Source organism: Orycteropus afer, unplaced genomic scaffold (assembly GCF_000298275.1).
Source record: "Orycteropus afer afer isolate SDZICR_OR568_19922 unplaced genomic scaffold, OryAfe1.0 scaffold00078, whole genome shotgun sequence".
Lineage (NCBI taxonomy): Eukaryota > Metazoa > Chordata > Mammalia > Tubulidentata > Orycteropodidae > Orycteropus > Orycteropus afer.
Window position 1 is genome coordinate 606,040 of NW_006921665.1, and position 12,154 is coordinate 618,193.

Consider the following 12,154-nt stretch of genomic DNA (forward strand, 5'->3'; position numbering starts at 1 on the left):
AGATCCCAGTCGCTACTCACCAAAGTAGGAGGTGGAACAATGTTTTGTATAGTATGTTATGCCAATTGAGCTTGATGTCCCCTGTGACTGTGGTCCCAAGCCTGCAGGTTCAACTACTCGGTCCCTCTGGGTAGCTGGCTGTGACCAAACAGTGACCACAACCTTGCCCCTTGTCTAGCTGTGTTTTATGACTATGTAAAGGCTTTTGATAGTGTGGATCATAACAAATTATGGGGAACACTGGGATAGGAATTCCAGAACACTTAAATGTGCTCATAGGGAACTTGGACACAAACCAAAAGGCAGTTGTTCAAACAAAACAAAAACTGCACCATTTAAAATCAGTCAAGGTGTGTGTCAAAGTTGTATCCTTTCACCATATTTATTCAGTCTGTATGCTGAGCAAATAATCTGAGAAGTTGGATTATATAAAGAACATGACATCAAGATTGGAGGCAACCTCATTAATAACCTGTGATGTACAGATGACACAACCTTGCTTACTGAAAGTGAAGATTTTGAAGCACTTACTGATGAAGATCAATGAACTACAACAGCCTTCAGTATAGATTATACCTCAACATAAAGAAAACAAAAAGCCTCACAATTGGACTGATAATCAACATCCCAGTATATAGAGAAAATACTGAAATTGTCAAGGATTTCATTTTACTTGAATCCACAATCAATGCCCATGGAACAGCAGTCAAGAAATCAAATGACACATTGCATTGGGAAAATCTGCTGCAAAAGACCTCTTAAAGTGTTACAAAGCGAAGGTGTCATTTTGAAAGCTAAGGTGTACCTGACCCAAACCATGGTATTTTCAATTGCTTCCTATGCATGTGAAAGCTGCACGATGAATAAGGAACACCAAAGAAGAATCGATATATTTGAATAATGTGTTGGTGAAGAATATTGAATATACACAGACTGGAAGAAGAGTGAACAAATCTGTCTTGGAGAAGTACAGCCAGAATGCTTCTTAGAAGTGAGGATGGTGAGACTTAGTCTCATGGATTTTGTGGTGTTCAACTCTGTCCTAATAGGCTTGCTATGACTTGGTATTGACTCAATGGCAGTGGTTTACCCAGGGATCATAGAAGCTTCTGGGAAAGGAGTGGTAAAATTTCAAGGGCAGGGGGAGAAAACCAAATGTGGATGTGGTCCTTGTCTTGAAGAAAAACATGGCGATGACAGGTTCAAATCAGGCGTCCTAATTTTGCTCATGTCCCAGCCTAGCTACCTCCTCTTCATAATAAATGGTGTCACTTATCCTGCTTTTCTTTATAAAATCCACTTAGGCTTGTGACTAAAACGGGTAGAAATAAAAAACAATATTTAGTATGAGTCGGGTCCGACTTGACGGCACCTAACAACAACAACAACAGTATCTTTTGAAGAGTAGGAAATTTTCTTATTATTTTAGAGTCAGAAATCAATTTGATCAGGGAAGACGAGTTTGCTTCATCAAGAGCAGGTCAGTGTCTGGTCCTAGTCAAAATGGAGCAACAACTCTAGGGAAAGAATATTCCAGAAGCTGATTTCAAAAGAGCAGCAGCACTTAACATTGACTGAACACTTCTCTTTTCACCTGATTTAAGGTAATAGGGTTAATGCCTTCAGCTTGTAACCAAAAGGTTTGCAATTTGAGTCCACCCAGAGGTGTCTCAGAAGAAAGGCCTGATTTACTTATGAAAAACCAGCCACTGAAAACCCTATGGAGCAGTTTTACTTTGACACATGAGGTCAGCATGAGTCAGTGTTGACTCCGCAGCAACTTTTTTTTTTTTTTTTTAAGTCATTTAATATTAACCACCATCTGAAAGAGCTACTTTACATTATTCAGTGAATTACAGGGGAAAAGGCAGACAGGAACTCTATATTCCATTTGAGCTGTCTTGAGAAAGTGACTGCTTCTATCTTGACTCACAGATTGTACTAACAGTTGTGGGTCTAGCCCTCCTTTCACACCTGGCAGCCACTGTAGCTGCAATTGCTCTGATAGAAAGAATTGCCTGGCAAGGTTAGACCTCCATGTCTTGCCTTTGGAGGTGTTCATGCTGCACCAAAGTTTGGTAAAATATAGCCTGTGGGCCAAACCCAGCTGTACTTATTTGTTAACATGTTGTCCTGGTACAATGGCAGATCTGAGTAGCTGTGACAGTGACTGTGTAGCTGACAAAAGTGAAAATACTTACTATCTGATGCTTTGCAGAAAAAATTCTGAGTTATACTGTTACTTCCTTTGATCTGATTTTTAAGTTATATAAAATTTCTAACAATTTGCTCAACTTCTAACTGAAAGGTTGGTTGTTCGAGCACACCCTGAGACACTTCAGAAGAAAGGCCTGGTGATCCATGGAAAACAGAGTTTGACTCTGACACTCATGGGTTTGAATTGAATCAATAGCAACTGGTTTATTTATTTAAGGTTTTTTAAGCAGCTGCTTTAGCATACAAACAATCCACAAAAGTAAGTATTTATTAAGAATAATTTTTAGTCATCTATTGATTCTCAGTCATAATTTTCACCAATTACATATATTATTTCCCTACATCATGGAGGAAGTCACAAAAATAGAACCAGCAGGCAGCTGACAGTATGAGCTTGATAGGGATGCTATGGACAAGGGTTATGTGCCTTGTGTTTCAATCACGTCAGGAACAAAATGGTGCCCAAGAATGGTGCTGTGAGTCAAGCTCACCACTGCTCAACTGCTTTCTCTATAACAAACTGCCCGTGAGGCCCCTCAGCATCTGAGGGCAAAAGGGTCAAGTAAACTGGGGTCTCGGCTCCTTCTTCTGGGCTTTTGGTGGCGTTGGGCCCTGTCATGTCAGTTCTCACCCACCCTGGGCAGCAGGCATTCAGGAGGATCTTGTCACCTTTCCTCTGCATGCTCAGGTTCCTGGCGTAGATTCTGGACAGGACCGTGACGCCAATCTTTGACACGCCATACGCGGTGTTGGGCCAGCCCTCCTTCTGGTGCACCCCATTCTTTGTATCTTCCACAAACTTGTTCATGAGTGCCACCAGCTCCTCCTCTGTGATGGTCTCACTACGGAACTTCTGTCGCAGCTCTGGGCTGCAGGAGTTAAGGGCTCTGAAAATAACCATGCTTGACACATTCACCACTCTGCCTAAAGCAATAAACAACATTATTTAGAAAGATGTACAGGAAAGATCAATACCCAAAACAGCAAGACTGCCAAGCTTGTATGAGGCTCTTGATGGTACAAAAATGGGAAATTTCACATGATTATTACATTAAAAAAAATCGTAACTTTTCCTTTTGGGATGACAAAAAAGCTTGAACTAGACAGTAGTGATGGTTGTACAAAACTATGAATGTATGGTATGCCACTGAATTGTACACTGAACCACAACTGTTGGTGTGGAGTGAGTGACTCCTTACAGTCCTATAAATATCCATGATCCCAGGTATCGGGGACTCACTCTCCAAACTCTCACTGTCCAAAATGAGGATCCAACTCCACTGGGATAATAAGGGATACTTGTAAAGTTTGGATAACAAACCTCAAAAACTTTACTTGATTCTAATTGTCTCAAGCTCACTGCCATTGAGTAGGATAGCGACCCCTCCTTGGGTTTCCGAGGCAGTAACTCTATGGAAGTAGATTGCCCAATCTTCCTTCTGAGGAGTGGCTGGTGGGTTTGAACCTCTAGCCTTCTGGTTTGCAGTCAAATGCCCTAGGCACTATGCTATCAGAGTGCCCCTAATAGTCTAGGCAGAGGCATTAAGTCTGTATCAGGCTTCTCTACCTTTTAAGGTTTTATACTCATCACATTCCCCGAGTCTATCTGTTCTTATTCCAAGAGTACCTACTGTTGAGGTCCCTGGATTGCCACAGTTTTCACCATACATTGCAGTGTTTTAAAAATCTTCTCTCCTAAAGTATATGTGAGCTGCTGTATGGAAAATGAATTTGCTCTGTAAACTTTTAACCAAGTCACAATAAAAATTAAAAAAAAAAAAAAAAAAAAGATTTACAGCCCAGGAAACCCAATGGGGTCACTATGAGTCATAATTGACTCGATGGTAGTGAGTTTAATGGGAAATTATTTCGCATGCCAGATCGCACTTTGAAGTTTATGCAAGGCCATAGTTCATTGCTGATAAGACTTCAGAATTGAAAAAGCAACTAGGCACTATGTATAATTAAAGGCAGGCTGTACTAACTTGGCTAATTAATTTGCAGTTCATAACTATACCTTTCTGGTATCTGTGAGAATGATTTGCTTAGCATATTAGCAGTTAAACAAAGTGCAAATGATGCCTATCTACAGCAAACTGTTAAGTACCTGAAATAATTTTAGGAGCCCCATCTGCTTGAAAATAATTTGCTAATATAAAGGTTGTTATCTGTTTATAAATGTAGACTTTGCAGGCTCTCTACTTAGAAACATTCCATAATCCTGTTACTTCAAATATTAAAACTTGTTCTTCAATTTAGACCAAGGTAATTTATTCAGTATGATTTAATTTATTTGTCTGGTATCTTGTAAATTTGAATTTTGTAATGCATTTGGTCTATGCATTTGGTTCACTATGTCTATTTGGTGGCATTTGAAAAGCATTAAAATGTGTGTTTTGTGAAATTGTTAGGTTTCAATATCTCATATGAACATGTTCTGACAGGAGGCAGGCTGTTCTGAAGGACACTACACAAGTTAAACTTTGTTGGGAATAGTCTCAGCTGATTGCTTTGCTGTGGTACCTGGAAAGACCCCAGGCACTATGTCCCATGTGCAGACTCTGAAATGGGACTATCTCCATGGGGATTTTTTATTTCCAAGTAAAGGATTTAGATGTAAAAAAGAAAAAAAAAAAGTAGAAAACAAACAAACAAAAAATCCTGTCTCCTGGAGCCCTATGGATTTCTCTGAGGTGTCCTGGAGGCCACTGTGGTGAAAGATGGCCCTTTGATCAAGGAAAAGTTCCTTCCATTATCTGTCACACTGGCCTACAAGGCACAGCTTTACTTGAAGAAAGGTTTCCTTGGCAAAAAAAAAAAAAAAAAAATCTGAGAACTGTTATGTAGAGGGAAGAAAAATTAATTTGCTTAGGAAGTCTCGACTTATGTGTAGATCCCAACTGTGCATGTGAACTTGAGATATTTTAGGTCTCAGTGCTTTTCTCAGGAAAATGGGAAAATATATACAAAATGACTAGCACACAGCATTAAGTAATGTCTGTTCCAGTCATCCTTTATAGAATCATAAAATGTTAGAAATAGACATAATGGAATGAAGTGTGATGCCTCCCCCCCTCCAACTCCCAAATATATGTTAGAATCTGAGTTCCTGTATCTGTGGATTGAATTCCATTTGGGATTTGGGTTGTATTTGTTATGTAGGGTGTGGCCTAAGTCTAATCACTTCTGAGTCATGAGGAGGAGCATAGAGAGACAAACACGCACAAAAGGGTGAAGACATTGCTAAAGAACTCACAGGATGCTGGAACAGACAAGATTTTCCCTCAGAGCTGACAGCTTTCTCCTAGAGTTATTTGATCTTCTGGTCTCCTGAACTGTGAAACATAAATATGTGTTCTTTAAAGCCACCCTCTTGTGGTATTTGTGTTACAGCAGCACCAGGAGACTAAGACAAGGGAGGAAGGACAGTATTTCCATTTGGTTACCTTGCCTAGGTCTTTTCTTGAATTTTCTCCCAAAGAGGGCTAGAATCACAACAACAAAGTCACAACAACAGGATATCTGTGGCTACCTTTTTCTAACAAAATGAAAGAACTGTCTTATTTCAAAATGAAAAAATATTTTGTCTCTGGTAGTGTAGTGCCTAAGACATTTGACTACTAACCAGATGGTTGGTGGTTCAAACCCACCAGCTACTCTGCGGAAGGAAGATTTACAGCCTCAGAAACCCAAAGGAGGTCGCTATGAGTCAGAATTGACTCAGTGGCCATGATTTTGGTTTGAGTTTGGATAATGCAGCATGTATTTAAATTCCCATTAAATTCTCGCTTTCCTCAGGCAAGAGAAATTGTTTGAATACAGCCTGCCTTAGCAAATCCATTAAAGCCTTCATTCTTCATGCTGGGACCAAGCCCTGGCTCAGCAAGAACTGACAAAACTCAGCTAAGTAAGTAAATAGACCAAGTGGAAGTTTGAGTTCTAAGATGAATGTGTGTAGAAGGTGCAGTTTTTGCACAAGGAGCTACCTAGTTAGAGGCTGAATCATGCCCCCTTCAGAATTTATGTTGAAGTCCTAACCCCTGGTGTCTGTGAGTCTGACTTTGGAAATGTAGTCTTCAAAGGTATTATCAGGTAAGCTAACAGGAGGTCATGTGGAGTAGAGTGGGTCCCAGTCCAGTGAGTGGTGTCCTTATGAAATTATGAAAGAAGAGACACAGAGAGAAAGAGGGAAAACAAGACTGATGCTGTAGCAGCAAGCCAAGGAATGCCTGGGGCTACCCAAAACTGGGAAGCTCAAGGATCCTAGAGCCACTAGAGAGGACATTGCTCTGTGACACCCTGTGTTGGAACTCTTGGCTTCGACAACCATGAGACGATTACTTTCTGTTCTTACAATCCACTAAGTTGTGGTGTTTTGCAACTGTGGCTCTAGGGCACTAACCCAGAGCTCTAGACCTGCCTTCAAGTGCTGGGGTGAGTTAAGGAGTCAGGTGATAACTGAAATAATCACCCTTCAAAGCACCACTAAGCCAGTCTTCAGAGCAGTAGAGCCTTCTAAGAGGACTAGACAGGAAAGAAGGGCAGAGGTGGGAAAGTGGAGGGAACCACCCCTACAAAAGCAGACTGGAGATCAAACTATACATGCATGTGCTCAATTCAAAGCCACTCACATTAACCTTTCTAACAGCAGCAGATTGTCTTAACTGATGTGTATTTATTGGCGTGCCCCGCCCCTCTCATGACCTAGGAGTACAGATTATAGTACGTTACAAGCCATTAAAAAAAAAAAAGTAGTTGGTTATGTCCAGAACATTGAACATGTATAAAGGGAGAATTAAAAAGAGCCTATTATTAGGCAGGGTCAGACTACAGAAATCCCTATCAGCTTGGACTTTGCTCCTGAGGGATTTTCAGAAGGGGAGTAACTGCAGAGATAGCATAGATATTGCATGAATAGGGAGACTCAAGAAAGGTGGATCACTCAAGTGGGTTTGCACTTGCCCAGAAATGACAGTTGAGACCCAGAGCAGGCGCTGGGATGGAAGGGATGAACAGGGAAGAAACTGGTAGGCAAACTCTTAAGATCTGGTAAATGAATTTAAGGAAGTGGGCCATAGTGACCTCCAGAATCCTGCCTGGGATGACAGTGGGGTCATTTTGCAAGACAGCTGAAGACAGACAATGAGTGCCCCTTTGGAAATGTCTGTTGTAGATGTGGAGGAGTGAGGAGGGTAGTCAGGAGGATATGGAGAGGCAGGAAGATAAATATGTGGGTCCGGAGCTATGGGAGTATTATGGGCAGGTATCAGATTGAGGGGGGCTTAATGAATGGATGATGAAGTGCTCATGACACAGGATGCAGCACAGGCCTGAGCCCACACTGCCACCAGCTGGACAATGTTGACCTTTAGAACTTCCACCCCCTGTGCAATTTCCTGTGTGGAGAGTATCTGGGGAGCTAGATGTGCTGGTCAACGGTGCAAACAGACTATTAAGTAGTGCTGGGCAACTAACTGAATGGTCGGCTGTTTGGACCTACCCAGAAATGCCTTGGAAGAAAGGCTTAGCAATCTATTTCCAAAAGATCACAGCCAGGAAAATCATCTGCAGCAGTTGCAACTGACTCGACGACAACTGATTTAATGAGTTGGTAGAGTCACTGGTTAATGTACTCAGCTGCTGATCAAAAGGTTGGAGGTTTACATCCACTTAGAGGTGCACTGGAAGAAAGGCCTGGTGATCTACTTCTGAAAAAAATTAGCCATTGAAAACCCAGTGGGGCAAAGTTTAACTCTATTAGTCTCTCCTTGTCTGGAACAAAAGAGAAAGAAGGAAACCAAAGATGCAAAGAACAAACTAGTCTGCAGGGCTGATAGTCTGTACGAACCACAGTCTCATTTTCCCTGAGATGGTGCCTAACTACCATTGACAGCCATTCTGATCAGGGCCACAACACAATAGGATGGGATAAAAATGTGGAACTGAACCTCAAATTTCTAAAAAAATCCAGACTTACTTGATCGGTTGAGACTAGATGACTCCCCAAGACTATTATCCTGAGACATGCTCTAAACTTTGAACTGAAACTAGTTCCTAAGGTCACCTTTAACTAAATAACAGATTGGCTCACAAAATAAAGAATATCACCCATGAGTATTGTGCTGCTTCAAAAAGTCATCTCTATGAGACCAAATGCTCATCAATGATTCTCAAGCAAAGGTGAGAAGGCAAGGAGGCAGGGAAACTAAACTAATGGCAACAGAACAACCAGAACAGAAATAAGATTGTTCACATGTTGTGAAGAATGTAATCAGTATCACTGAATAATTTTTGTAGAAATTGGTGAATGGGAACTTAAATTGCTGTGTAAACCTTCACCAAAAAACCCAATAAAATGTTATAAAAAAATTATTTAATAAATTGGTAATAGTGTTCCCCTCACCAACTGGAGTTCAGCTGCCCTGGAGTAAGTTAAGTTCACTCTGGGAGCAGAGAGGAAAGAGAGAAGATGACAGATGAATCCAATTGGAATCCAATGTGTGAGGGGCATTTGAGCTAAACCTGAAGGATAAAATGAGCCAAGTGTGCAAATGTCTGTGGGATACAGCACCTACCATGGCCCTTGTTGTTGTAGTTGTAATATGCTGTCGAGTCGATTTCAACTCATAGAGACCCCTCCTTGGGTTTCAAGGCAGTATCACTACGGAAGTAGATTGCCCCATCTTCCTTCCGAGGAGTGGCTGGTGGGTTTGAACCTCTAGCCTTCTGGTTAGCAGTCAAATGCCTTAGACACTACTGGCATAGCTCCTACCATGGCCCTTGGAGGAATGCAAAGTCCTGAAGTAGAACCACACCTGGCAGGGTAGAGACACAGGGAGGAGGCCAGCATACCTGGCGTTCTGTGAGTAAGCAGGAGCTGGATAGATGGGTCAGAGGCAGGCATAGGTCACCACCAGCAAGCTAGGTACTAAGAAGTGCTGTTCTTCCTCACAGCCTTACCTTGGGGTTTTATTAGAGGCAGCAACTCAGTGCAGACATCCCGAGTACTAAAAAAGTTTGTTTTCAGTGTCACCTCTGCTTGAATATGAAAGGGTGTAGGATCAGCAGCTTTTGGGAAGAAAATGACAGAGTTAATAAATTGTAGTATTGTGGTAACGTTTCATAGACCGATTAGTCGTCCCCCCCCCCAAAAAAAAATGTGCTATCTAATTCCTAGTAAAGCCAGGCGCTAGTTAGTAGTTCTGTGCCAAAGCTAATTTGTTTTGATGACATTCTCTAGTTCGTAGGATGGTACCAATGGGGAAAAGCTGGGTGGGTACAGGATGCACTAGCCCCTGTATACTGTCTTTTGGCAAATTATTGATTAGTTCACAATACAAAATTAAAGAGTTCACCCAGCTGCCCTAAAGTCCAGTAAGAGAGGAACTGTTTGAAGAAAATCTGGAAAAACCCCAGCCAGGGGAACATAAAGGTGCCTTGACTGGAAAACTTCCAACTCCCGATGGATTCAGGGTCCCTCTTTCTTTTTCCCTAGGGAGCCTTCTCCAGACTCCACAGGCTCAAGAGGCGCCACCCGCAGCGTGCCTCTGAGGCAGGCGCCCCTGGGATACCAGCTCCAGAACCTTACTTTTAAAGGCGATGCCTGCGTTGTTAACTAGCACATCCAGTCCCCCGTACTCGCGTAGCAGGAAGTCGCGCAGGGCGCGGATGCTCTGCAGGTCGTCGATGTCCAGCTGATGGAATCGCGGGCTCAGGCCCTCGGCCTGCAGCTGCTGCACCGCCGCCTGGCCTCGCGCCGTGTCCCGCGCGGTGAGCACCACGTCGCCCGAGAATTGCCGGCACAGCTCGCGCACGATGGCGAAGCCGATGCCCTTGTTGGCCCCGGTCACCAGGGCCACGCGCCTGCAGGACGACATTGCAGGTTTAGGGAGGCGGCAGCGAGTACCAGAGACCCAAAGAGCGGGTGTAGTTCACCTGTGCGAACAGACCAGTCGGCAAAAGTCTAATCTGCACATGATTCAGGGCCACTGAATGCGGCTGTTCAATGTGCAAGGTCTGGATGCCGGCGGGGGCCGTTTGGGCGGGGCACCCAGGCGGAAGCGCAGGCTCTGCCCCGCTGCGGTGGAGAGACAGCCGCAGGATAGGTCACTCTCCCTCCAGGGTTCAGTGGGTCTCACCTAAACTTGCAGAGAATATCTAAGGACGAGGGAACTAGGGTATTATACTTTAACTCCCAAGAGACATTGATTGTGGGTGGTTCTGACTTCCCTAACAGGACATATTTTCGGGGTTCTAGAAAGAAGCCCGTGGGCACAGAGAGGCATTTTCTAGCATCAGGAAGTTAACAGGAGCACACTGAGTGGGCAGAGGGACATGAACAGGCCACTGGTAATTGCCAGGCTCTCTCCCATTCGATTCTGTGTGGCTTTGGAACTTCTGCGAATACTGACTTAAATATTCTGGGAACATTTAAGTTCCCTTTAAGGACTGCTTAAATGTTCACAGTATGTGTGTGTTTCATTCAAGATGTAAAGAGCAATATACAGGATGGGGAATAGGAGGGCTGGGGGTTGGGATATGGGGAAATGAGGGAGTGGGGTGTTACAGGAGGGGGGCTGGGTAAGATCCCAAATGGATTCTTGGCTTCTGGTGAGAAAGAGTTGCTGGCAGAGACAGAGGTGGTTTATAGAGAGCAAGCCTTTAAGGAAACACAGCAGGAGGTTGTACAAGGGGATAGCAACTAGGCACATAGCACACCAGCTGGACTGCCAACGTTTCCCAGTTGACTTACAGCAATTATAGGGGACTAAACAATTATAGGAGCGCTGGTAGCATAGTGGCTAAGGCACTTGACTGCTAACCAGAAGGCTGGCGGTTCAAACCTACCAGCCACTCCTCGGAAGGAAGGTTGGGCAATCCTACTTCCGTAGTGATACTGCCTCGGAAACCCAAGGAGGGGTCGCTATGAGTCAGGGCTGACTCGATGGCACATAACAACAACAAACAATTATAGGAAGCGAAACAATTGGCGAATCGGGTACATAGGTCTCATATTTTTCTTATTTCGATTCTTGTTTCATTGTGCTCCTGTCTTCCGGATCCATCCAGCCATCTGCTTGTCTACAGATCAAGATGGACACTGTCTTGGGGTCTCATGTGCTGACCCCATACCCAAGAACCTGCAATAAACACTCTGGCAATTTCATACTTTTCTAATAGCAGTTTTGTTAGTCACAGTTTCTTGTATTTTGTAATCGTTATCAGCAATGGCTTTTAAACAACCTAATTTCCAACTTAAGTATATATTGCGATTTTCCAGTTCCTATTGGCAGGGGTAATTTAAGTAATTTACAAAAAATGTAGTCATCACACACACAAAAATTGTAGTCGGGGCAACTTCCATTCTTTACATGTGTCCCTGTCTCAGGGGGAGGTGGAGACTCCTGGCTCCCTGATCATGATGGGCAACAGCACCAGTCGTGTGGCGTGGAGGGAATGCTAAGCCTGTCTTTGTGTGGTCTCCTGGGTGCCTTCCTTTTGCCTTCCAGAGTTGGGCCTCTCCTACTTGTACTGTGTGGACACACCAATGAACTCCCTCCAAATTTCTCTGGGTTCTCATTAAGTTGGGATGATGGGGGCCCTGGCACAGACTGGTGGGAGGGATTGTGCCCCTTGTCACACAGATACCTCTGACCTGGTTCTTGTGATTGTCCCCCCAGTCTGTCTCCCTAAGGCCTAGGGGTGATGACAGAATCCAGGTCCATCACACCCCTTAACCCACTACTAGTTTTGTTATAAGTTGTCCCTGAGTTGGTTCCGGCTCATGTGGACCACATGTACAACACAATGAACGGTTGCCTCATCCCGCACCAGCCTCATGATCGTTGGTGTGCTCAAGTCCATTGTTGTGCCACTGCCAACTTTTTGGTTAGTAGTCAAATGCCTTAGGCCTTATGCCACCAGAGCATCTTTGTGT

General features: G+C 43.6%; 1 protein-coding gene across 1 annotated transcript; it reads right to left on the reverse strand.

Moving 5' to 3' along the window:
* Positions 1-2,704: 2,704 nt before the first annotated feature.
* On the reverse strand, positions 2,705-10,094 carry LOC103197371 (carbonyl reductase [NADPH] 1-like). The gene is made up of 3 exons (XM_007941254.1): positions 9,806-10,094; positions 9,178-9,285; positions 2,705-3,141 (listed from the first exon to the last, which is right to left on the reverse strand). The coding sequence occupies exons 1-3, from the start codon at positions 10,092-10,094 to the stop codon at positions 2,705-2,707; spliced, it is 834 nt and encodes a 277-aa protein (XP_007939445.1).
* Between the last annotated feature and the right edge of the window lie 2,060 nt (positions 10,095-12,154).

Excerpts from the sequence above, each read along its gene's own strand:
- LOC103197371 (XM_007941254.1), bottom strand. The coding sequence starts at position 10,094 with ATGTCGTCCTGCAGGCGCGTGGCCCTGGTGACCGGGGCCAACAAGGGC. Across the intron at positions 9,286-9,805 it reads CGCAGGCATCGCCTTTAAAA|CTGCTGATCCTACACCCTTT; the intron begins GTAAGGTTCTGG and ends TCTTCCCAAAAG. Across the intron at positions 3,142-9,177 it reads GCCTCTAATAAAACCCCAAG|GCAGAGTGGTGAATGTGTCA; the intron begins GTAAGGCTGTGA and ends TTATTGCTTTAG.